Source organism: Chenopodium quinoa, unplaced genomic scaffold, assembly GCF_001683475.1.
Source record: "Chenopodium quinoa cultivar QQ74 unplaced genomic scaffold, ASM168347v1, whole genome shotgun sequence".
Classification (NCBI taxonomy): Eukaryota; Viridiplantae; Streptophyta; class Magnoliopsida; order Caryophyllales; family Amaranthaceae; genus Chenopodium; species Chenopodium quinoa.
Genome location: NW_018744311.1, coordinates 2,104,387 through 2,124,709, shown reverse-complemented (window position 1 = coordinate 2,124,709; position 20,323 = coordinate 2,104,387). Strand labels below are relative to the sequence as shown.

General features: G+C 34.1%; 5 protein-coding genes across 6 annotated transcripts; 1 reads left to right on the top strand and 4 right to left on the bottom strand.

Moving 5' to 3' along the window:
• Positions 1–5,103, bottom strand: LOC110696071. 2 transcript variants are annotated; one of them, XM_021873342.1, is made up of 3 exons: positions 4,467–5,103; positions 563–845; positions 1–426 (listed from the first exon to the last, which is right to left on the bottom strand). In XM_021873342.1, exons 2-3 carry the CDS (start codon positions 842–844, stop codon positions 280–282), a joined length of 429 nt encoding a protein of 142 aa, XP_021729034.1. In that variant the 5' UTR covers position 845; positions 4,467–5,103; the 3' UTR covers positions 1–279. The 2 variants fall into 2 exon arrangements, 1 of the variants encoding a protein (XP_021729034.1); XR_002506246.1 differs by lacking the exons at positions 1–426; positions 563–845 and adding exons at positions 3,259–3,623; positions 3,762–4,034 and having other exon boundaries at positions 4,467–5,090.
• A 226-nt stretch (positions 5,104–5,329) lies between these two features.
• Positions 5,330–7,659, bottom strand: LOC110696070. Its single transcript, XM_021873341.1, has 3 exons — positions 6,845–7,659; positions 5,891–6,142; positions 5,330–5,774 (listed from the first exon to the last, which is right to left on the bottom strand). The coding sequence occupies exons 1-3, from the start codon at positions 7,199–7,201 to the stop codon at positions 5,496–5,498; spliced, it is 888 nt and encodes a 295-aa protein (XP_021729033.1). The 5' UTR covers positions 7,202–7,659; the 3' UTR covers positions 5,330–5,495.
• A 1,733-nt stretch (positions 7,660–9,392) lies between these two features.
• Positions 9,393–11,224, bottom strand: LOC110696068 (bidirectional sugar transporter SWEET3-like). Its single transcript, XM_021873337.1, has 6 exons — positions 11,078–11,224; positions 10,966–11,002; positions 10,627–10,849; positions 10,276–10,437; positions 10,003–10,122; positions 9,393–9,892 (listed from the first exon to the last, which is right to left on the bottom strand). Exons 1-6 carry the CDS (start codon positions 11,112–11,114, stop codon positions 9,719–9,721), a joined length of 753 nt encoding a protein of 250 aa, XP_021729029.1. The 5' UTR covers positions 11,115–11,224; the 3' UTR covers positions 9,393–9,718.
• Positions 11,225–14,542: 3,318 nt separating this feature from the next.
• Positions 14,543–15,267, top strand: LOC110696067 (transcription factor CPC-like). Its single transcript, XM_021873336.1, has 2 exons — positions 14,543–14,918; positions 15,066–15,267. The coding sequence occupies exons 1-2, from the start codon at positions 14,761–14,763 to the stop codon at positions 15,235–15,237; spliced, it is 330 nt and encodes a 109-aa protein (XP_021729028.1). The 5' UTR covers positions 14,543–14,760; the 3' UTR covers positions 15,238–15,267.
• A 75-nt stretch (positions 15,268–15,342) lies between these two features.
• LOC110696066 (RNA polymerase sigma factor sigE, chloroplastic/mitochondrial-like) lies at positions 15,343–20,323 on the bottom strand. Its single transcript, XM_021873335.1, has 6 exons — positions 20,055–20,323; positions 17,818–18,568; positions 17,476–17,622; positions 16,748–16,984; positions 16,166–16,429; positions 15,343–15,908 (listed from the first exon to the last, which is right to left on the bottom strand). The coding sequence occupies exons 2-6, from the start codon at positions 18,526–18,528 to the stop codon at positions 15,711–15,713; spliced, it is 1,557 nt and encodes a 518-aa protein (XP_021729027.1). The 5' UTR covers positions 18,529–18,568; positions 20,055–20,323; the 3' UTR covers positions 15,343–15,710.

The following is a 20,323-nucleotide window of genomic DNA, read 5'->3' as shown; positions in this document are numbered from 1 at the left end:
ACAAAGTATTTTGCAATTAGACGAGAAAATTTTCACAATGAGAGTGATAAGTGTAATTATAGCACTTAGATGCTTGTCTTAGTAGTAATTCTAGTATTTATCAACAAAAATTCATCTACGCCTCAACATCGATCTCAAACCTGCCATACTAATATACTATTGTGATATGCATAAATGCATAATACCTACGAGTTACTTGCAGTACCTTTATACAAGCCATGTTATACAAGAACATGATATCAGAATGTTAAAACTCTATAGGGAAAACCACCAAAACCTTTACTTCTTCAGCCCGCCTTGGTTCACCGGGAGTAAGCTCTCTCCTTCCAACTTCTCGATCACGATTTCTTTTACCAGAAGCGCCACACCTCCCACGAGCATCAGTAGACACCCAGCAATACCGACCCACACGAACCAAGCAGGACCCTGTATACAGATTAGACAGACTTTATTAATAACAAACATTGTAATCTTGTTTCTTACATTTGTAAACCAGCAACAAAGCAATCGAATGTCACAATTCGAAAAACCCGAAAACAAAATTACTACCAAGTATATATACCTCGAAGATGTAGATTGAGAAGTCACCCAGAGAGGCAAGAATTAAGCCAAAAACCTGACTCACACTACAAACCAGCTCGAAAACAAACAGTTCCTTGTAAAATGGAGCTTTGACAGTGAGCATTTGCACATACCAAAAGCTCATCAACGATATCACGCCAAAACCAAACATACACCAAACCGCCCCATATTTTGAGTACGACGTAAATTGAGCAATAAACCCCATTAATATCATAACAGAGCTCAGTATGTAAGATAATGCAGCAATTTTCACACGATTCATCCTGCTCAAACAGTGGGAACGATGTCAATTAGAGCAAATTCGAGTCTACTAATTTCAAATCAAACGACTATATAAACAAACAATCGAGTTAAACCCTAATTGATTAATCCTAGGCAATTTCAATTTCCCCAAGATCACATTGTTTGTATGAGTTGCAGCAACAAAGAATGATCAGAAACACTAAAGATTTAAGTTGAATTGAAAGCAAAAACAAGGAAGCATTGTGAAATTTTCCGATGAAACTTGAAAAACTAAGGTTTAACAACTACATTGTTGATGAAATTATTGGGTGTAAATTCAGCATTGTTGACAGTGGCGGACCCAGGAATTTCTGACCGGTGAGTCACAAACTCACAATCGATAACCAAATATGTAAAAAAAAATTTTTTTACCAAAATTCCCAAAAAAAATTACTTACAAAGATCATCCAAATAGAAAATTTACAAGATTACAATACTAACTAACATTTAACAAGCTTAAAATTGACAAGACTAAAATTAACAAACTAATAATTTTTTTTTTTTTTTTTAAAAAAAAAAAAAAGACTTAGAAATTTTTTTGGGCCCTGGTGAGTCATTTGACCCACCAGGCACAAGGCCAAGTCCGCCCCTGATTGTTGATGCAATTGTACGTAAATGAAACAGTATATCAGTCATTTCTGATTAAAGCATAATCAAAACCCTAGAAATTATAGAGAGAGAAAGTGTACCTGAAGATTGATGAGCGAAAACTTGTCAAATCTTGGGTTTTTCTCTTTTTATGGGTTTCAATTTTTGAATGATTTCTATTTATCTGAATTCTGAAGTAGTGATGTTAAGTGAAATTCTGAAAAACGCTTTTACTTAACGCTTTTACTTTCCTATTATGAAGGAAAAAGCTAATAAGCGTCAAGGCGTTAGGTTATTGAAGTAAATTAATTACACCAATCGACGTATGATTTTGGCATGCGATTCATACTTAAACTATTTATAGGTTATATAAATCAACAATCCTCAAATCTAGCTAAAATTTGCATTTTTTTTCTTAAGTTAATATTAGACTCCGATGTATGTATCAACTCTAATTTCCAATGAAATGATGCAACCTCACTCATTATTTTGTTCCACTGTTCGTTCAGAGCTCTATAGCATTGATGGTTGTACCTTGTACACTTGTACAGTTGTACTTGAGAAAACGCTTTTATTTAACGCTTTTACTTTGCTATTATGAGCGTCGATTATTTTAGAGCCTCAAGGCCAACATTTGGGGGAAGGGCTCATTAGGGGTGTTGAATAACCAACCCGGTTCTGATAGGAAGAATTAGAACTGACCATCTATAACCCAGACACAACAATATGATCGAAATTGATGTGAGTACTAAAATACTAAGATAAAACACAAAGTTGACACAACATGAAAGTAATATAAACGTGACCTATTTTGATAGATCGCCAAATTATGCAAGTATCTTATGTTTTCCATAATTATTCATAAATTTTATGAGCAACAAAAAAATGAACATGAGATGATGAGTCTAAGCGTTTTTTTAAAGGGCAATGTCAAATTATCTTTTTATTATTATTAGTTTATTTCATCTATTGATATTTCTTTATTTTTGGGCTTTCAGCCTCATTTTTTTTTTCAAGTATAATGAATAGCATGAGTGATTTCATTTTCACATTTCCTTGTTTTTGTTATTACAATAGTTAATAGTACAATAACATAGTAGAACTCATGAAACAAATGGATGATTACATACCTACTTATAATGGGAGGCTTAAAATAAATTAGTATAAATAATTAGCAAAAGCTAACAAGCGTCCTCAAGGTGTTAGGTTATTGAAGTAAATTAAACATTAATTACACCAATTGACGTGTGATTTTAGCATGCGATTCATACTTAAACTATTTATAGGCTATTTAAACCAACGATCCTAAAATCTAGCTAAAATTTGCATTTTTTTCTTTGTTAATATTGGACTTCGATGTATGCATCAACTCTAATTTCCAATGAAATGATGCAACCTCACTCATTATTTTGTTCCACTGGTCGTTCAGAGCTCTATAGCCTTGATGGTTGTACTTGAGAATTATCACACAAGGGAGAGATTAAAGAGAAAGGTATTAAAGCAAGAATATCAAAGAAGTTTCAAGCTGTATCAAACAAAACTATTAAACGATTCTAGCAACAAACTTGTTACTCAAATAGGCCGAGAAACGATTCCAAAATCATCAATATTTCATCAATATGGATCGCAGAAAGTCATAGACATAATACATTGCTACATCCCCTATATTAACCCTTCAATTCAAGTGTTACCAACAAGAACATCTTTCCCCCAAAGTGTCTCTGAGTGATGCGTAAAATTTTCACTGTGAGAGTGATACAGTATAGTTTTAGCACTTAGATGCTTGTCTTAGTAGTAATACTAGTATTTATCAGCAAAATTTCATCAACGCCTCAACATCTCAAACCTGCCAATCTGTCATACTATTGTGATATGCATAAATGCACAGTATATACCTACGAGTTAACTTGCTATACCTCTTTACAAACCATGATAGCAAAAAATTCAGTTATAGTACCTTTATACAAGCCATGATAACCCAAGAACTCGATATCAGAATGTTAACACTCTATATAGGGAAAACCACCAAACCATTACTCGCCTTGCTTCACCGGGGCTGAGCTCTTTTCTTCCAACGTCTCAATCCAGATTTCTTTTGCCAGATTCGCCACACCTCCAACAAACATCAGTATGCAGCCAATGACACCGACCCACAACAACCAAACAGGACCCTGCATACAGATTAGACAGACTATATTAATAACAAACATTGTTGTATCTTGTTTCTTACATATTGTAAACCAGCAACTAAGCAATCGAATGGCACAATTCAAAAAACCCGAAAACAAAATTACTACTAGTACATATACCTTGATGATGGTGATTGAGATTTCACCCAGAATGGCAAGAATTATCCAACAAGCCGAACCAGATTAACAACCAGGTCGAAAACATGCACTTCCTGAGCTTTGACATTGCGCACAAGAAAATACCAAACATTCACCATCGTCATCCCGTAAAAACCAAACATAAGCCAAACCGCCCCATATTTCGAGTACGACGTAAATTGAGCAAGAAATCCCACTGATATCATAACAGAACTAAACATACAAGCTATTGCAGCAATTTTCTGATGTAACATCCTGCTCAAATAGTGGGAACAATCAACAATGTCAATTACAGCAAATTCGTCTACTAATTTCTAATCAAAATCACTATCTAAAGTCTAAACAAACAATTGAGTTAAACCCTAATTGATTAATCCTAGACAATTTCAATTTCTCCAAAATCACATTGATTGTATGAGTTGCAGCAACAAAGAATGATCAGAAACACTAAAGATTTAAGTGCAATTGAAAGCATAAATACTTAAACAAGCATTGTGAAAATTTCCGGTGAAACTTGAAAATCTAGGGTTTAACGACATTGTTGATGAAATAATTGGGCGTAAATTCAACATTGTTGATGCAATTGTACGTATATTTACTATATCAAACAGTATAACAGTAATTTCTGATTAAAGCAGCATAATCAAAACCCTGGAAATTGTAGAGAGAGAAAGTGTACCTGATTACCTGAAGACTGATGAGCGAAAACTTGTCAAATCTTGCGTTTATGGGTTTCAAATTATGGGTGATTTCATTTCTATTTATCTGAATTCTGAAGTAGTATGATGTTAAGTAAAATTCTGAAAAACGCTTTTATTAAACGCTTTTACTTTCCCAGCCTATTACGAGCGTCGATTATTTTAGGGCCTCGAAGGCCGACATTTAGGGGGAGGGGTGTTGAATACCGGTTCACATAGGAAAAATTAGAGCTAATCTATAACACGATACGACAACACGAGTAAAACTAACACGAGTATCAAAATAGCAAGATAAAATTGTTCCGGATGAGCTTCGGTACCGTTAATCCTTGAGGGTTGGTAAAGGTTTACCGTCCAATTATGTACCTGCACAGTCAACATAGATAAGCTAACCCGGGATTGTCCGGAGACAACCGCTTCGATGCTAAAGTTAGTGATCTGATGAGAAGAAAGGATGAAGAGAGAGAGTGTTTAGAGAGAGAGAGAGAGATTGTACCTTGTAATGAAGATATGCTTGGGTATTTATAGAAAGACAACCAAGCTGGCACACCGACCTTGTAGGCAGCAGGTACCCACGTGGCCAAGAAGAAGGCCGTTAGTGGAGTTGAGCCGATAAGATAATCAATATATAATCATGGGCGTATTGTGTTGTTATCGGCAACGGCAAATTAACAGGTGTTATCGGTATTATCCCGTACTAAAATACAAAGTTGACACGGCATGAAAGCAATCTAAATGTTACCTGTTTTGATAAATTGCAAAATTATGCAAGTATCTTACCTTTTCTATAATTTTTTGTAAATTTTGTGAAAACAACAAAAAGATGACACATGAGATTCTATAGCCTTGATGTTTGTACTTGAGAAATTGTCACATAAGGGAGAGATTAAAGAGAAAGTTATACAATAACACACGAATATTAAAGGAGTTTTGTATCGAAAAAAACTAATAAAAATAGGCCGAGAAATGATTCACAATCATCAATATGGAATTTACCCTATATTACTTGTTTAATAATTCAAGTGTTACCAACAAGAACATCTTTATAAGGGGTTGCCGGATCAAACCCTTTTGGCTCAGCCCCTGATTGTAATCGACGAGAAGAAAGATTTTCCTCATTCATCAGAGGAACTCGACCTTCTCTCACTCGAATTAACCCTTCTTGAGCCCCTCCTCGTAGCTTCTCTAAACGTAGTCCATTCATTTGCTGCATCTTGAACACCTTCACCACATTCATTAATCCTCCTATGAACAATAGTAAGCTCCCAAATATTCCCAACCATACCCATGTTTTCCCCTGCATGCATTCCAACACTATATCATTTGTTGAAGTCGTAAATTTATAATGTACAACAATTTAATTAGCTAAAAACATACATATTGACAAATTATAAATAAGAAAAAATGACTTACAAGTAACATGAGGCCATGGTAAATCCATCTTGATTGTTCGCGACTATTGAGAATTGCACCAACAACAAACAATAAGCTTGCCAATAAAAAGGGAATGTTGACACTCTCTTGCAATATTTGAATATGGCCATCAGCTCTTTCGTAGATTTGACATGAATTGTGTATCGAACCAATAAGCCATAAAACTGGCCCGGCAATCAGCATGTTCAAGGCATGCCTTTCTAAACTGCTGTAATAAACACCCTTCTCTTCCTGCAGGTAATTAATTTTTAAAGATATCCTAATTAGAATACTACAGCTAACCATACATAATAAGATCTCCAATTTGTTTCTTACTTAATTATTAAATCTCTTTACAGAATTATTTAGTATTCTAATGTTCATGTGATTGATTAATGAATTGATTGATGAAATGTAATTTAGTACGTAGATGTGATATTACCCACATTGTCTTAGTTGTATATATATATATATATATATCCACCATCAATAAGTCTTTAGTGGAGTCAAACTAGGTGAAATTGAATTCCGTTTACATTATTGTTCCCTGTGATATCCTCTTTTTATCAAATAAATAAATCAAATATCTTGTCATTGCGGCGGAAGAACCGATGCCAAGTTTAATAAAATACTTATAAATATATTTTCAATTCAATTAAGCAAACCGTCAAAATGGGTTGACACTAGACATTTCAAAGTAAGAACAAAATTGATTAAATTTCAAATCATCAATAATAATATTCCCAAATTTAATAATAATATCAAATGATTATTTGCATTTTCATCAACCATAAAGTTGGCTACATAAACCAAAAGTGATTATTCCGTGTACCGTATCATTAAGGGCACCAAATTGTAGCACGTTGCAATAGTTAGGTAACGGGTGGTGGTCGTATACGACTGTACGAGTACCAAAATTAAAATGTAACAAAATAAGTTAAAAAAAAAAAATACCAGAATGAGTAGGAAAAGGATGCCTAAGAAAGACAAAAGCGAGCCAAGAATCTGAACAACAGGAACAGCAAACTCAACAAGAGCAAGCTGAATATCAAACTCCATCAACGGCAACCGGTAATCGATTCCGGCGAGGTGGGCCACCAAATCATGAACATTAACGGCGGTGATAAGAAAATACCCAATCAACAGTAGGAGAAGACCTGATTTGGGCTCCTTAGAGAATAGGGCTATAAAGCCCATTAATAAGACGATTGTACCAAACAAGTATAGCCCAGCATTCATGTATTCTGATCGATTTCTTGCTAGTCTTGGCCCATATAGCCTACTCTCTCTTGCACTTGCTAGTTTCACCATTTTTATTTTTTATTTTTAATTTTGGATCGTTTGATATGATAACTTTATGAAGAAAGGATTATCATAAAGTTTAAATGATGATGATAAGAGAGAATGGGTTATGATATAATAGTGATGAAGAAAAGCTAAGTTGAAGTGATACGTGTCTTCATGCATGGAGTTAGGGTGCTTATGCACAAGCTAAGTGTAAGATTTACATTGGTTTGACACGTTTTATTGTTTTTTTATACTTTGTTTTTTTCGTTTAAAAAATAAGCTCAAAGCTTTTAATGCGCACGAGGAGCGGAGGAGGTGGTTTGTTTAAGGAATTGTTAAATAACGCCTCCTTTACTGACCGAGGTGTACATCAATCCGGTCACGTACCAAAGTTGGATTTGGTACCTATTTTAAAGTAAAATTATGCTAAATTATTATATCTATATGAGTTAAAATCTCATCAATCGAGATTTTTTTGGGTCTAGTCGAATTGTCGAACAATTGAGTAAGTTTTTGACATCTTCAAATCTAGATAATGCATTCGGTTCGGTTTAAATTGGACAACAACAAAAAAAAAAAAAAAAAAGAAACGGTGTCCTTTTAAAAAATAAATAAAATAAAATATAAAGGTTATTTACATAATTCAAAAGGTACTATGAAGATAAATCGAGAAGTACATAACCGTACAAAAAAAGATAATGTGATTGAGTAAAAAAATCAAACAAAGTTAGGTCTAGTAGTAAAAATTAAATCTTGAGTTCCATTTCTGTAAGGGACCCTTTTATTTTCCTCTGTTGTTTTCAAAGTATATAGCTTGAAAACTCAATTGAATTAACAATTAACCTATTATAAAACATATTTTGCAAATATACACATTTTACTTTCTCATCGGTTCACGTATGTTAGTGTATAATTTAATCATCAAATATCTTTAATTATCACAAAACACAAAGAGAGTATAGTTTTCCTTGCATTTCATTTTGCTCAAAAAATTGAACCGAAGTAAATGTAGGCGATTGCAGTCTAACTGTTCGACGAAATGCCTAATCAAGCTTTAGTCACTTGCAAAACACTGCTTACTGGTTACACCAATCCCAAGATATATGAGGTATACACAATTCTTCGCCTTGTATGGATTATTAATTTCTTAATTTTGTTTGCTTTGATCTCATCGTACCAAATACATTGCAATTAGTTAATCCTACCTCCTCCGTATTACAGTTGACTTTTACGTTGCTCGTATACAACTTTGACCATCTTTTACTACGTAGTAATAATATGTGAATTAAATATCACTATTTTAATTGTTTTTTGGGTTAACTTCATCACTTCAATGTACAAGTGTATATTTTTAAAGTTTTAATTTTTAAAAATTCTTTCTTAATGGTCAAAGCTGTTTCATACGAAATGTTAAAGTCAAAATGGGTACACTTTATTCTAACAAAGGAAGTATGTTGTTGTTGGAGTTTGTGGCCAATGAACTATATGTAAGTTATATCTTGATTTAATGTCACATTCGAATGTTAAAGGAAGTATGTTGTTGTTGGAGTTTGTTCCCAATTGAATTTGTGAAACTTTGATTAGACAATATAGTGTTCATGCTATGGGTTTGTGATCAATTGTGTGTGCTTCTACATAATTTGGTTAATTATGGTACTTTTACAGTTTTTGAAATTGGTGGATTATATAACTGTTCTTCAATGTCATGAAATTGAATCTATTTGCAATTAACAGGACTAGATGTTGTCTTGTTTAATGCTTGAAATGTTGATAGAATCTGTGTTGATTGTGTTAACCCGGTACGAGCCTTAAAATTCGATGCTATTGGCCTTCATGACTTTATTTATTCCTAACTTGGTTCAATCATTTACCTATCAATATCAGATAATGTATTAGGGAAGGTTAAATATCTTTAATTCTTAGAATTTTAATATAAAACTATCTCATCATAGTTTTTTGTCATCGAAAAAACCTTGTACACTGTCTTTTGTACCAAAATAAGTACTATGGTTTCTTTCTTTGTTAATCTGTTGTTGGCATTTGCAAAGGTGGTCCTGCAAGGCTGCAAGATTTCGCCAAAATTTGATTTTTATAACGATTGCTAGTAGATTTTTGTAGTACCATTCCTCTGTTGTTCATCTTATTGCTTATAACTCAAGTGGAATATTTAATCAGTTAGTTGCGTTTGATGTGCTATTTCATAAAGAAAGGATGCTAAATAAGTTTCCTGTTATTCATGTTTACAGGAAGACAGTTGTAGAATGACTCTACTTTAGCATAACACAAAAGTTAGTCTGTTCATCTATGGCGATGTCAAGATTAGCAAGGCAGTAAAGGGACTACTTTGATACCTATTACAGGTACAAACGCATTTAATTTCAAATTCTTGTTTTTTTTTTTTTTTTTTTTTTTTTAAGTTTCTTACTAGGAACAAGGATTTCTTCCAATAACTTGTTTGTTACCATATTATGCAATTGCGACCTATATTCGCAGTGTGGCATACATAGATTAAATGTGTAAGTAGAAATCTGTATGCATAACTCAATTCTTGCTTTTTGTCTCGTCTTCAGTTACCAGTTGTTGCACTTGGATGGGCTTCTCTGTGATCTTCTCTGCATCCCATTTGTTTGTGTCTTCCTCTATTCCTCTTCCTTTATATTTCCAATAAACCACCAGTTGGAGGATGCCAAAGAGAATTCCAACAAAATTAGGTGACTGTCAAGTGGATAAAATTCGAGTTAGAAGAATCATAAAGCAGTTTACGAAGCTATGAAATGTACAAGGATGATAGTATGGCAAGTGAAGATTACTGGACTTTAACAGACCATGATAAAGAGATCATGACTCAGTAGTCCATAAGTCCCCCAGAAGCAACTCGCAAGTAGAGTGAAGAGTGACAGACTAAAGGGCATGAATTCCACGCTTTTAGTTGTTATCACTTGCTTCTGCAGTATATCCAGGTAAGATGTTAATTCCTTGTCAAAAGGGTCCAATAATTTATTATTTGTTGAGAAGTATATGTCAAAACATGATAGATTTCATGTTACATGATCATGATGTTTTGATTGTAGACAGTATGATGAGTTATGAAGACTCACCACAGCAATAAGAGGGGCACCATACAGTGCTGTTGAAGTTATCAACCCTGCACTCCCAACAAATACTTTCCTTTTATGATGATCGTGCAACAGAAAGGCAGAGATTAATGCTGTGGCTACGAATAGTGCAAGAAAGGTCAGTGTCAATGCTGCAACTTTCACCTGCATCATGTCATGAAAATATTTCAAAATCTTTGTGCAAGCCTTGACAGAGTTTTTTTCATTGAATAATATGTTGCTTAAATTATGAACATTAGTCATTTGTTCCCTAAACTGCGTGAAAAAGAAAAAAAAAAGGTTTCTGACTCGTAGAAGTATCAAAAGATTCCAAGGATGTTTGAATGGACTGACCTTTCCCTTCGGTGAAGAGAAGAAAAGATAGACGAGGACATAGGAAAATTCCAGTAGGAAACCTAGGCCATTGACGCTGATGAGGGAGAAATTTTCCCATCCTTTGCTTACAATAGGTAAGCCATACCAAGTGTAAATGAGAGCGTTGAGTAGAGCAACACTATACGGGACATATGAAAACCCTTGAGTGCTCTTCTTCTTTATGACTGTTGAAAATGTTAATCTGGGAAAACATAGAAATTTGAAAGTTATATAAAAATTTGATATCTTATGATCATGGAGAAAAAGAAAGAGAAGAAATATAAGTCGATGATACAATTGGGTAGAGGTTCACAGTACATGGGTGATGCGTAAAGTAATGCAGAAGCCAAATTTCCTGCACAAGATAAGATATATGGTAAACCTTTTGAGTTACTCATTTAATTTACATGATTAGAGTGTAGGGGTGTACCCAATATTCCAACAGCTATCCGTAGTTTATCCCCCATATTATCACACTAACAATCCCGGTCTTGAGATGGAGAAGGCGGTGGGATAATGATACTTCACAAATATTTATTGTTAGTTCAGCATGGTCTGTTTGGCAGCCCTTGATAGATACATATATATAGAGCCAAAGATGGGACAAAAGGCATACGATATAAAAATATTGGGAGCATAATTTTCCTTTTAACTTATTCTGATCATATAACTTTTGTATTATTGTACTAGGCAAAATAGTTTTGATGGTGGAACAACATGAGGTGAACTGTTTATGTTCTGATTCTGTTTAAAATTTACATGGCTTATAATGTTGTTCACTTATTGATTTTCCTATTCTAGAAATTTTCCTTTTTCCTACTAATGGAAATTTATATTATCTGGTGGTCTTCTAATAACTTTTTGTATAAAAACTGTCAGTGTAATAATTATACTATAAAAGTCAGTAGTGGATTTTAAGAAAAAGTAAAAATTTTGGGCAGTAAGATCATTTCATGAGTCTTGCAAGAAAGTATATATTAGTGGAATTTTGTCAATTATGCAATCTTGTAGCAACCAAATTGGTTTGAGCAATTTAGGTGTAGATAGAGAAAATGATCTGTATCATCGTGGAAAGCAGCATCAATGGCAATTGGGGTTAGCTTTGTTGGTAGCCTACATCATCCGTCGGCCATGTAGATGCAATTTGATTCCCATATCCTCACAACTCAAGAGGTCTTACATGTAACTTTCGGGATGTAGGTTTTTCTTTGCTGCTACTTAGAGCGCTGCTACTATTAGTGCATTGGATATCCACCTGATTATCAATGTGCCTAAGAATCGTGTAGGTAGAAGTCATCAAACTAAGCCTATAAAGAAAACATTGTCTAATTAATCATTATAGTATAGCCTCAAACTAAGCCTATTAAGACTCGTTTAGGTAGAGTCATCAAACTACGCCTATAAAGAAAGCGTTGTCTAATGAAATAGCCTCAAAGGCTTCAATCAGTCTTGGCTTGCATAGTCCGTAGCTTACGTACAGATTATTGATGTTGGTATATCATATTATATAGAAAGCATAGTTAGCTGAGGAGAAAAGCCAATCAATGACGATTGTTATGCATGTCAACATGTCCATGAGCTATATAAATTTGTGGACGACAAACTTTGTACGCCTAAGACTTAATGTAGAAAGAATCTCATACTTATCCTTTGGATTAAGATCTTATTGGTTATTTTGTTCTTTTTAATCTTTGATGGAAGTAAACTAAGTAAAAGCTAGGCATAATTAGACAACTGTTTTAGGATATGTTGAGATGACGAGTAAAGTAAGTCAACTGATATGAGATGAAAGAGTATTCTTACTCTGATAGGCTGCTAAAAAACTTATGCAAATTGTACTTTGACAGAGGCAATCAACCTGACTTGACAACAGAGGTAAACAAGTTGGAAGAAACGGCAATGTAGGACGTTATGTCAGAGTAAAATATGTAGGGCATTAGCTTTAACATATTAAAGGTATGTTCTCATACGTTGAAATTCAGTTCAGTTCAGCTCCTAATTCCCTTCTCTTATAAAATATTCATTTCAGTTCAGTTAAGCTCAGTTCAGTTTAGTTCATTTCAGCTGAGTTCAGTCAATGAGAACATACCCTAAGTAATGTGCGGTTGTGCAAAGAGAACCCTATTCTTCAACCAATTTAGTTCCCTCTGAAGATTTATTTAGTTAAGCAAATCATATATTCTTAGAGAATTTGCTTGTAGCTTTTATCTTTTGTGCTGTATCATTGTCTATCTCATGAATTCTTGTTTATTTATAGAGAATCTACTTCTGTTGATCTAGAATCTTGGAGACTGGAATCATCACAATCTTTGTAAAGTTTACAGATTATGGTCATGATGTGTTGCATCATTAGAACTGCACTATTGTTATGTACTGACTTTATTTCGTGTATTCCAGAATGTTTACGACTTATTTGATTTACATGTCCTAATCAACAGTGATAGTACACAGTGACACATTTGAATGACTAGGTTATGAAGACTGTTGCAAAGAATAAGTTCCCTCTGTCCCATGGTGTATGAGGAGTCCCTACTTCTACTCCAATGGATTCCAACGCGACAGTGGTGTATGTAGATTGCTGCAACAGCAAGTAGAAGCTTCGTGTCTAACATTTTAAGCTTCGTGATTCAACAGTAAAGCTCAGAGTTTGAGGAATTTGATTCATCTCCGAGAGACTTGATTTGGTGTTAAAGTACGTACTCTATCCTTATCTCGAGTTTGTCAATTGAGGAAACGTACATTATTACGATGAGTGGATTGGTGAACTCCCCACCATTTCCAGGTGAATGGAAACCAGACTGATAGTTTACTCTGTTGTATCTTTCTGTTTATCTGCATCCACTTTCTTTTAAATCTGATCTCTCTTTTCTCTCAATCTTGTTATTGTTCCTTTGTGGGACAAAGTGCATATATACTCCAAATTATTGGCTATAATTAACACAATCTTAATGTAAATGGAATTTGGTATAATATTTTGGGGTCTTTATTCTTTAATTTTTTTTAGTTTTGCAGCTCAAAACAAGCCAAGAAATTCAGGCTTTTTTCTGTTGTGTTGCAATGCAGATTACAGTGTGCACCAAAAAGAGTTTATCTACACAATTTTATATTCTGTTAATGTTGTAAGTGGATTATTAGCTAGCCAATTGTCTTTAATTGGGAGCTTTGCCCTTTGACATGGAGCTTAGTGCTACCTGATGCGGATTACTTATTTTTTGTAAAGATATACATTGCGTAGGAATCAACTTGTATACTTACTTTCGCCAACAGAGAAACTTAAAGGCCGTCGTCTATCTAATTTGTTTACGTTACTTTATTTCAGAACCTTATTACTTAAGAGTTACATTATCAACCCATTCGCCGCTTCCTATCTATCTCCTACCCAATCATCCTCATCATCTTTTTTCTCTCACAATAGTCACAAGTCATACATATATCATCCTTTGCTACCTACCAAGCAACATTTGCTAAAATGTCTATAGAAGTTCTATTTCGTGTATGTGTAACCACACAATCTGAGTGATTACAGGACCAAAATTAGAAGATACTGCCCAAATTGATATAATACGAATCAACTGAAAGTTGGGTTGTTTAGTAAAAACTGATCATAGATTCGAAAATTTGGATCTCAGGAACTTATGATTGCCTTTGTGAATTTGGATTATTTAAGAAATTTAAGTCGTTTCCATGTTTTGTCATAGACACTATATTTGCTGTTGATAATTGTATATATAAGGTATTTTTTTACGTGGTAAAATATAAGTATTTAATAAATCTCATTTTACCCCAATCGTGTTAGATTCTTTTGAAAAATTTAACACAATTCTAGATAGTAAGATGCTTAGTTCATGTAAAATCAAATAATTATGCCATGTTTGTTCTTCAAAAGAAGAATAAGTTCTTCAAAAATAAAAATAAAAATAGATAAACTTTAAGAAAATTAAACAACATTTTTTAACTGCAAGTCCAAAAGGTGAAAAAGGTATATATCAGCAATTTTTAAATCCATGGAAAAAGGTGAAAAAGCCTCTAGCTCAAGGTTCCATCAAGGTACATACCAGCAATTTTTTTTTTCGTATTAAAAACCTACTAACGTTATGTTTGCTTCTGTACTATATGGTTATTTTATCGATGTTATCTAACTTAGTCGGTGAGGTTTATCGAGATTTTTTAAAATATTTGTCTTATTTTGCACAAATTGAAGGAGAAACCATAATAATGAATGAACATGAAGAGGATCTCATTTACAGAATGCATAGGTTAGTTGGAGAAAGGTAAGTAAAGTCCTCTGTTGCATAGTTTTTTTTCTTTATAGAAACTATAATGAGATAATGATTACTTTAACTAACTAGAAATAGACTTTATGAATTATGACCAGAATACCCCTGAGCACTTCTGCAAAATTGTAAACAATCTTTCAGGTGGAATCTGATTGCTGGGAGAATTCCAGGAAGAACAGCTGAAGAAATTAAGCAGTTTTGGACAATGAGAGATCCCCATGAATTTCGAAACAATAAATTGGTGGTTAATATGCAGGCAGATTCTTTTGTGCTATCAGCTGGTTTCGAATGGCATGCTCGAATAATTTCATGATTTCTTCAAATTAATTTTTTACTCAGACAATTAAAGATCACATACGCTTTATATATTAAGCAAAAATGTAACATTTCATGCACAGAAAGCCAAAAACTTAAAAAGTTGAAAAATAATACTGCAGTATTTAAAGTAATCATTAATTTCATATTTCCATACAGTATGGGGGGTAAAGGACAGTCATCTGTCAACTACTCAACTTGATACAAAACTACAAAAGAAGATATAAATCTGGGTAAAAAAATAGATCACAGGTAATATTTACTTCTGAAGGAAGGGAGTATATATGCAACATCCAATCCTAGCCTATAACATTAGGGTATACCATATATCTACTAGTATGTTTTATATGAATAACACTATGATACAGAATTTAAGTATTATCTCAGCAGAAGAGATGGAAGGGTGTGAATGGACAGATCATATATATGTACCATGATGAGATTGATGACACCATCTCAAGCCAATTTGATTCAGGATATGTGACGCCGAAGATAATCTACTCGAGCTGGATGCTTAAGCTTCATTAGTGCCTTCATTTCGTGCTTCCTGACCATTTCTCTTGAAATGCTAAGGTTTCCTGCAATTTCTCCCAGTGTTCTATCTCCTTTGCCATCAAGACCATACCTTTGCCGAATGACCAAACTCTCTTTGGGCTTTAAAGAGTCAAGCTGTCAAGGAATAGCACAAATTATGTACAATTTCTAAAAACTTCATCCACAACCATCATGTCATTTGTGGTCATGACCAATAATGAAATGAAGTGTAAAGTTGGGATGGTGAATATAAAATTTTGCCATGTAATAATGAGGTGTAAGCGTTCCTAAAAAAGTTCAGGTAACAAGCCCTCATTCTAGATAGTCTCAAAATTAATCTTTTGACGAAATATATAAAGTCCTGTGGAATGTAGATGAAAGACATTACTTACCACATCATCGATTGCAAGCCTAAGAAGGGCTGGTTGCCTTTGCTTGTCGCTCCCAACACCATCTTCATCAGTAATCCCCTTGATGAACTCCTCTTGTGTGACTTGATGCCTAGCATGTAGGGAAGAGATGGAATTCGAAGCTCTCATCACTTCTTTATATCGTTCTGGGGAGATTCCAACCCTTTCCATTATTTCTTCCTCTGTAGGCATTCTTTTGAGCTCAAACATCAACTCTAATTTGGCCTTTTGAATTTCCACCCTGACCTGCAGCAGTCAATCATTAAATATTTACAAGGGATCGTATCTGATAAATTGGTTTGGTTATTAATAAACAAAAATTTCAGTACATACGCTTTGGAAATAAAATGACAATATTTTGGAGCATGTGGTTTGGATATTTAATCCTAAGGTTTTCATATGAAAAACAGAGAAGAGGTAAAGTTATTGACATTGAGAGATAAAGAACAGAAATCCATACTTGGAATGATGGAAATGCACCATGGTTTAGCACATAGATTACTGAAAACAATACTAAGGCAAGTGGATAAATTTAGTAGCATTTATAAGAAAATATGAGCATACCGATTCAAGACCAAAGGGGACACGAGTAAAGCTTGAAACAGTCATTGAACGAATGATGGCATGCCTTATCCAAAACAGAGCGTAAGTAGACAGCCGAAATTTTCTCCTTGGTTCAAAGCGATCAATAGCAGTAATCAAACCCTTCACTCCTGCCTGACACAGGTCTTGAAAATTTGGTCCATTTGTGAAGTCTTGGAAATATTTGTTCATTACAAACAAAACTAGTCTCAGGTTGTGCTGCAAAATCATAAATTAAACAGTTAATAAAATTTTCTTGATTACTCACAGCACCAAATACACCATGATTGCATTATCATCAAGAACTCTCATTACCAGGCAGGTTTCGAATTTTTTCAAAAGAACAGGCACCATGGAAGTACTTAATATGGCTCACTTCTGCGTGCTGCATTGGACATATCCATGCTTTAAAATTTGATGTAAAGAATTAACAGGGTTCACTTCACAAAATTCAACATCATTTTTGTTCACCAAGTTTTCTTAAAAATATGTCAAAGAGGATTTGGTAGAAACATTATGTGATCTCACTTTATATTGTGAAATGTCAAACACAAGAATGAAGTGCAGGCTTTAAGCATGTTATAAGCACATAAGAACAGGTTTGAACTTAAAATAGAACCGCAGAAGCAAGTAAGCAACAACTTATAAACTAATGTTTTCTGGAAATGATTCAAAACATTTCAAAATCATAAAACAAACACAAGATTCACCTTAATCAACTTGTTTCTTGCAGCATGACCAACTTCCATGTGTCTTCTTACTTGTACTACAGTCATGTTTGTTGCTTCTCCTAATTCATTGTCAGTTGGATCTCTTCCCAGTTCTGTCCTCAGGTTCTCCTTTGTTTGATTAAGGGCCTACGTTCATGGAGTAAAATATATCCATTATTGAAAAAAGTGCATGCAAGTATCATTTAAGCAGGAAAGGAGACAACAGAAGGAGACGCCAAGAGACCCAACACTTCCATCCGAATCTTATTATAAATATATAATCCCTTCAGCCCTTCACAGTGCCACTTTGGAAAGAATGTCAGGAGGAAAAGATTTTACTACCTTCATTGGTTCCATCAACTTAAACAACCAAAAGTGTTCAGAAGAAGGAAGAACTGGCGGTATCTTCATCTTCTTCCAATCCAAGCTGGCCAAATCAGTTGAGGCAGAATATTCTCTTACAAGCTCATCAATCTTCTCATCTTCATTCTTAATCACATTCTTCTTTTTTGCTAGAGGAACCACCTTCTCTTCCTTACGTTCTTTGTTTTGCTTCATTTCAATTCTCTTCGCAAGGCTCAATCGTTTTGCTTTCCTGTTCGTGCTCCTCACCACATTACTGTCAGTTCCTTTCTCCTGTTTCTCATCGCCAGTGCTCTTTTTTCTCCTTCCTCGTCTTTCTTTTACCACTTGGTCAATGTTTTCTGCGTCTGATGCATCTGTTGCAGGACTCAGCTTAAAAATGCTTTCCAGCTTAGCTGCAGCTTCATTAAGATCTAATTCAGAGGAGTACGGAGAAGCTTCAGCTATGCTAGCAGCACGAACTCTTTTCACAGGCTTTGTGACTGATCTTAATCTCTTTTGATTCTCTTTCTTTGTCTCTGCATGTAAACGGCTAGGCTCACTCACTGCAACTAAGGCTGTCTTTTTGTTTTTGTCTACTTTGAACCCCAGAATTAAGGGTCCGTTAGAACTAGATTGATGAGCTGTTGATCTTCTGCTTAATCCTAAAGATGCTCGAGAAGCTGAGACTGAAACAGTCACAACTCCCATATCAACTTCCTATGCAGAAGGTGTTTACTGCAGAAAAACCCTGCAAGTTATGGATTATGAGCAATAGCTAGAATATGAGACCATAAATTAATAGGTATTTAAGTATTTCTAGATTACCAATAATAAGTTATTGCCACTGGCTCTTAAGACTCTTACTAATTATTTTCCCAATAAATTAGACAAGTCTTCTCAAACTCGGTCACTAGGATCAGTATCAAACTCGACAGATGTTATTCAAACTCGATCACTAGGATCAGTATTAATACATGCCCAAATGCCAACTCAGCATTTATGAAAAAAGTTGCATTTTTAAGGTCCAAACAGAAGTTCCCATATGACCATATCCATGTCAAAGTGTCATACTCGAGGTGATATGTGTAATGTAGAGTAAAATAGTTCAAAACACAGGAACAATATGGAAGATAACCCACCAAGGCACCAAATAGCAACTACAAATATACAAAAGACTTGCACTCCCCCCACATCTTTTTACTATTTCCTTTAAAAGCACTTCCTAATACTCTCCCTGTTCCTTAAAAAGTTTTTTTACACTACTAGTTTCAAATTATTCCTTAAAGTTCATCCCAAATTTTCTTTACTGTTTGAATTGTACTGGTATTAAGTAAATAGATTTTCCCTATCTTTCTTCTCCTGCCCCACTTGTTAGACCCACTTAATTTTACACTTTCTCATAACCAAATTCTCATACATACATATTCTCCTAACTTCTTTGGTAGGAAGAACTCTAGGAAACCTCTTGTGCTAGTTGAACAATCCTATAATTCACATAATAAAATGATAAATTCAATCAAAGACAGACGATCCAACTGAAATTAGTCTAAACAATGTCCTTGATTCCCATTCATATGAATGTATCCAACACTACATGAGTTCATCTTTCATCACATCACAAATATCAACTTCACAAAAAATTCTGAGTACATAAACTTGTATTGCTCCCTCACCGAGTAAACTCGAAAATCTCTTCTATATGCAATATACACTCCATTGGTATTTGGTTCACACCTTGACCTTAGGCACCCTAATTTAAGGTATGTCAAAATCAAATATGCACATTTGCCCATTTAACCAAAGAGGGATCAATCCCCTCCTACACCTTTTATATAAGAACGATAACATAATCGATTCAAAGTCATACGACATCTACCACAGAATGATAAACAAACAAACAAATATATATCAAATTGGATAAAAATAAATTATAGTCCGGCCATATAAATTTGGCATATTTACCCGAATTATGAGAATGATCATAAGCCGTCAATAATTACAACAGCAATAATTCAGCTGAACCATGTCATCACTCATTCAATCTTATGCACAATTTCACTTCAATATATTTATATAAACTCTCTTTTTTCAAAAAAAAAATTCTAATATGATCAACAATAATATTTTTGCCTCAATTTCTAGCTTAACACAAGTACAAAAAATAAAGAATCTTAAATTTAAGCAAGTATAATTATTTTCAAAACAAAATTTATAAAAAATGAAAGAAAACTTACCCCAATTGGAAAATACACCAAAAAGCTTAGAAATTTGAGATTATGGCGCAAACCCAGATACAAAAATGCGTTGATTTTGTTAGATCAAAGAAAATGGGAAGAAAATAAGTTGAGTGTTGGTACTAAAAATTAAAAGAATTTGCTTTAAAAATAAAGAAGCCAGAAAATAGAAAATGAATTTATGGGAAAATTATGGCAACCACAAGCTTAGAGGAGAGAGAAGAAACAAAGAAACGAGTGACATTTTGGCAGAGAATTCTACATTTCTA

Excerpts from the sequence above, each read along its gene's own strand:
- LOC110696070 (XM_021873341.1), bottom strand. The coding sequence starts at position 7,201 with ATGGTGAAACTAGCAAGTGCAAGAGAGAGTAGGCTATATGGGCCAAGA. Across the intron at positions 6,143-6,844 it reads TCCTTTTCCTACTCATTCTG|GAAGAGAAGGGTGTTTATTA; the intron begins GTATTTTTTTTT and ends AATTACCTGCAG. Across the intron at positions 5,775-5,890 it reads ACCATGGCCTCATGTTACTT|GGGAAAACATGGGTATGGTT; the intron begins GTAAGTCATTTT and ends GAATGCATGCAG.
- LOC110696068 (XM_021873337.1), bottom strand. The coding sequence starts at position 11,114 with ATGGGGGATAAACTACGGATAGCTGTTGGAATATTGG. Across the intron at positions 10,438-10,626 it reads TCTCTTCACCGAAGGGAAAG|GTGAAAGTTGCAGCATTGAC; the intron begins GTCAGTCCATTC and ends GACATGATGCAG. Across the intron at positions 9,893-10,002 it reads GTCATGATCTCTTTATCATG|TCACCTAATTTTGTTGGAAT; the intron begins GTCTGTTAAAGT and ends TCCACTTGACAG.
- LOC110696066 (XM_021873335.1), bottom strand. The coding sequence starts at position 18,528 with ATGGGAGTTGTGACTGTTTCAGTCTCAGCTTCTCGAGCATCTTTAGGA. Across the intron at positions 17,623-17,817 it reads AGTTGATGGAACCAATGAAG|GCCCTTAATCAAACAAAGGA; the intron begins GTAGTAAAATCT and ends CCATGAACGTAG. Across the intron at positions 16,985-17,475 it reads CAAGAAACAAGTTGATTAAG|CACAACCTGAGACTAGTTTT; the intron begins GTGAATCTTGTG and ends ATGATTTTGCAG.
- LOC110696067 (XM_021873336.1), top strand. The coding sequence starts at position 14,761 with ATGGTTATTTTATCGATGTTATCTAACTTAGTCGGTGAGGTTTATCGA. Across the intron at positions 14,919-15,065 it reads CATAGGTTAGTTGGAGAAAG|GTGGAATCTGATTGCTGGGA; the intron begins GTAAGTAAAGTC and ends ACAATCTTTCAG.
- LOC110696071 (XM_021873342.1), bottom strand. The coding sequence starts at position 844 with ATGAATCGTGTGAAAATTGCTGCATTATCTTACATACTGAGCTCTGTT. Across the intron at positions 427-562 it reads TCTCAATCTACATCTTCGAG|GGTCCTGCTTGGTTCGTGTG; the intron begins GTATATATACTT and ends ATCTGTATACAG.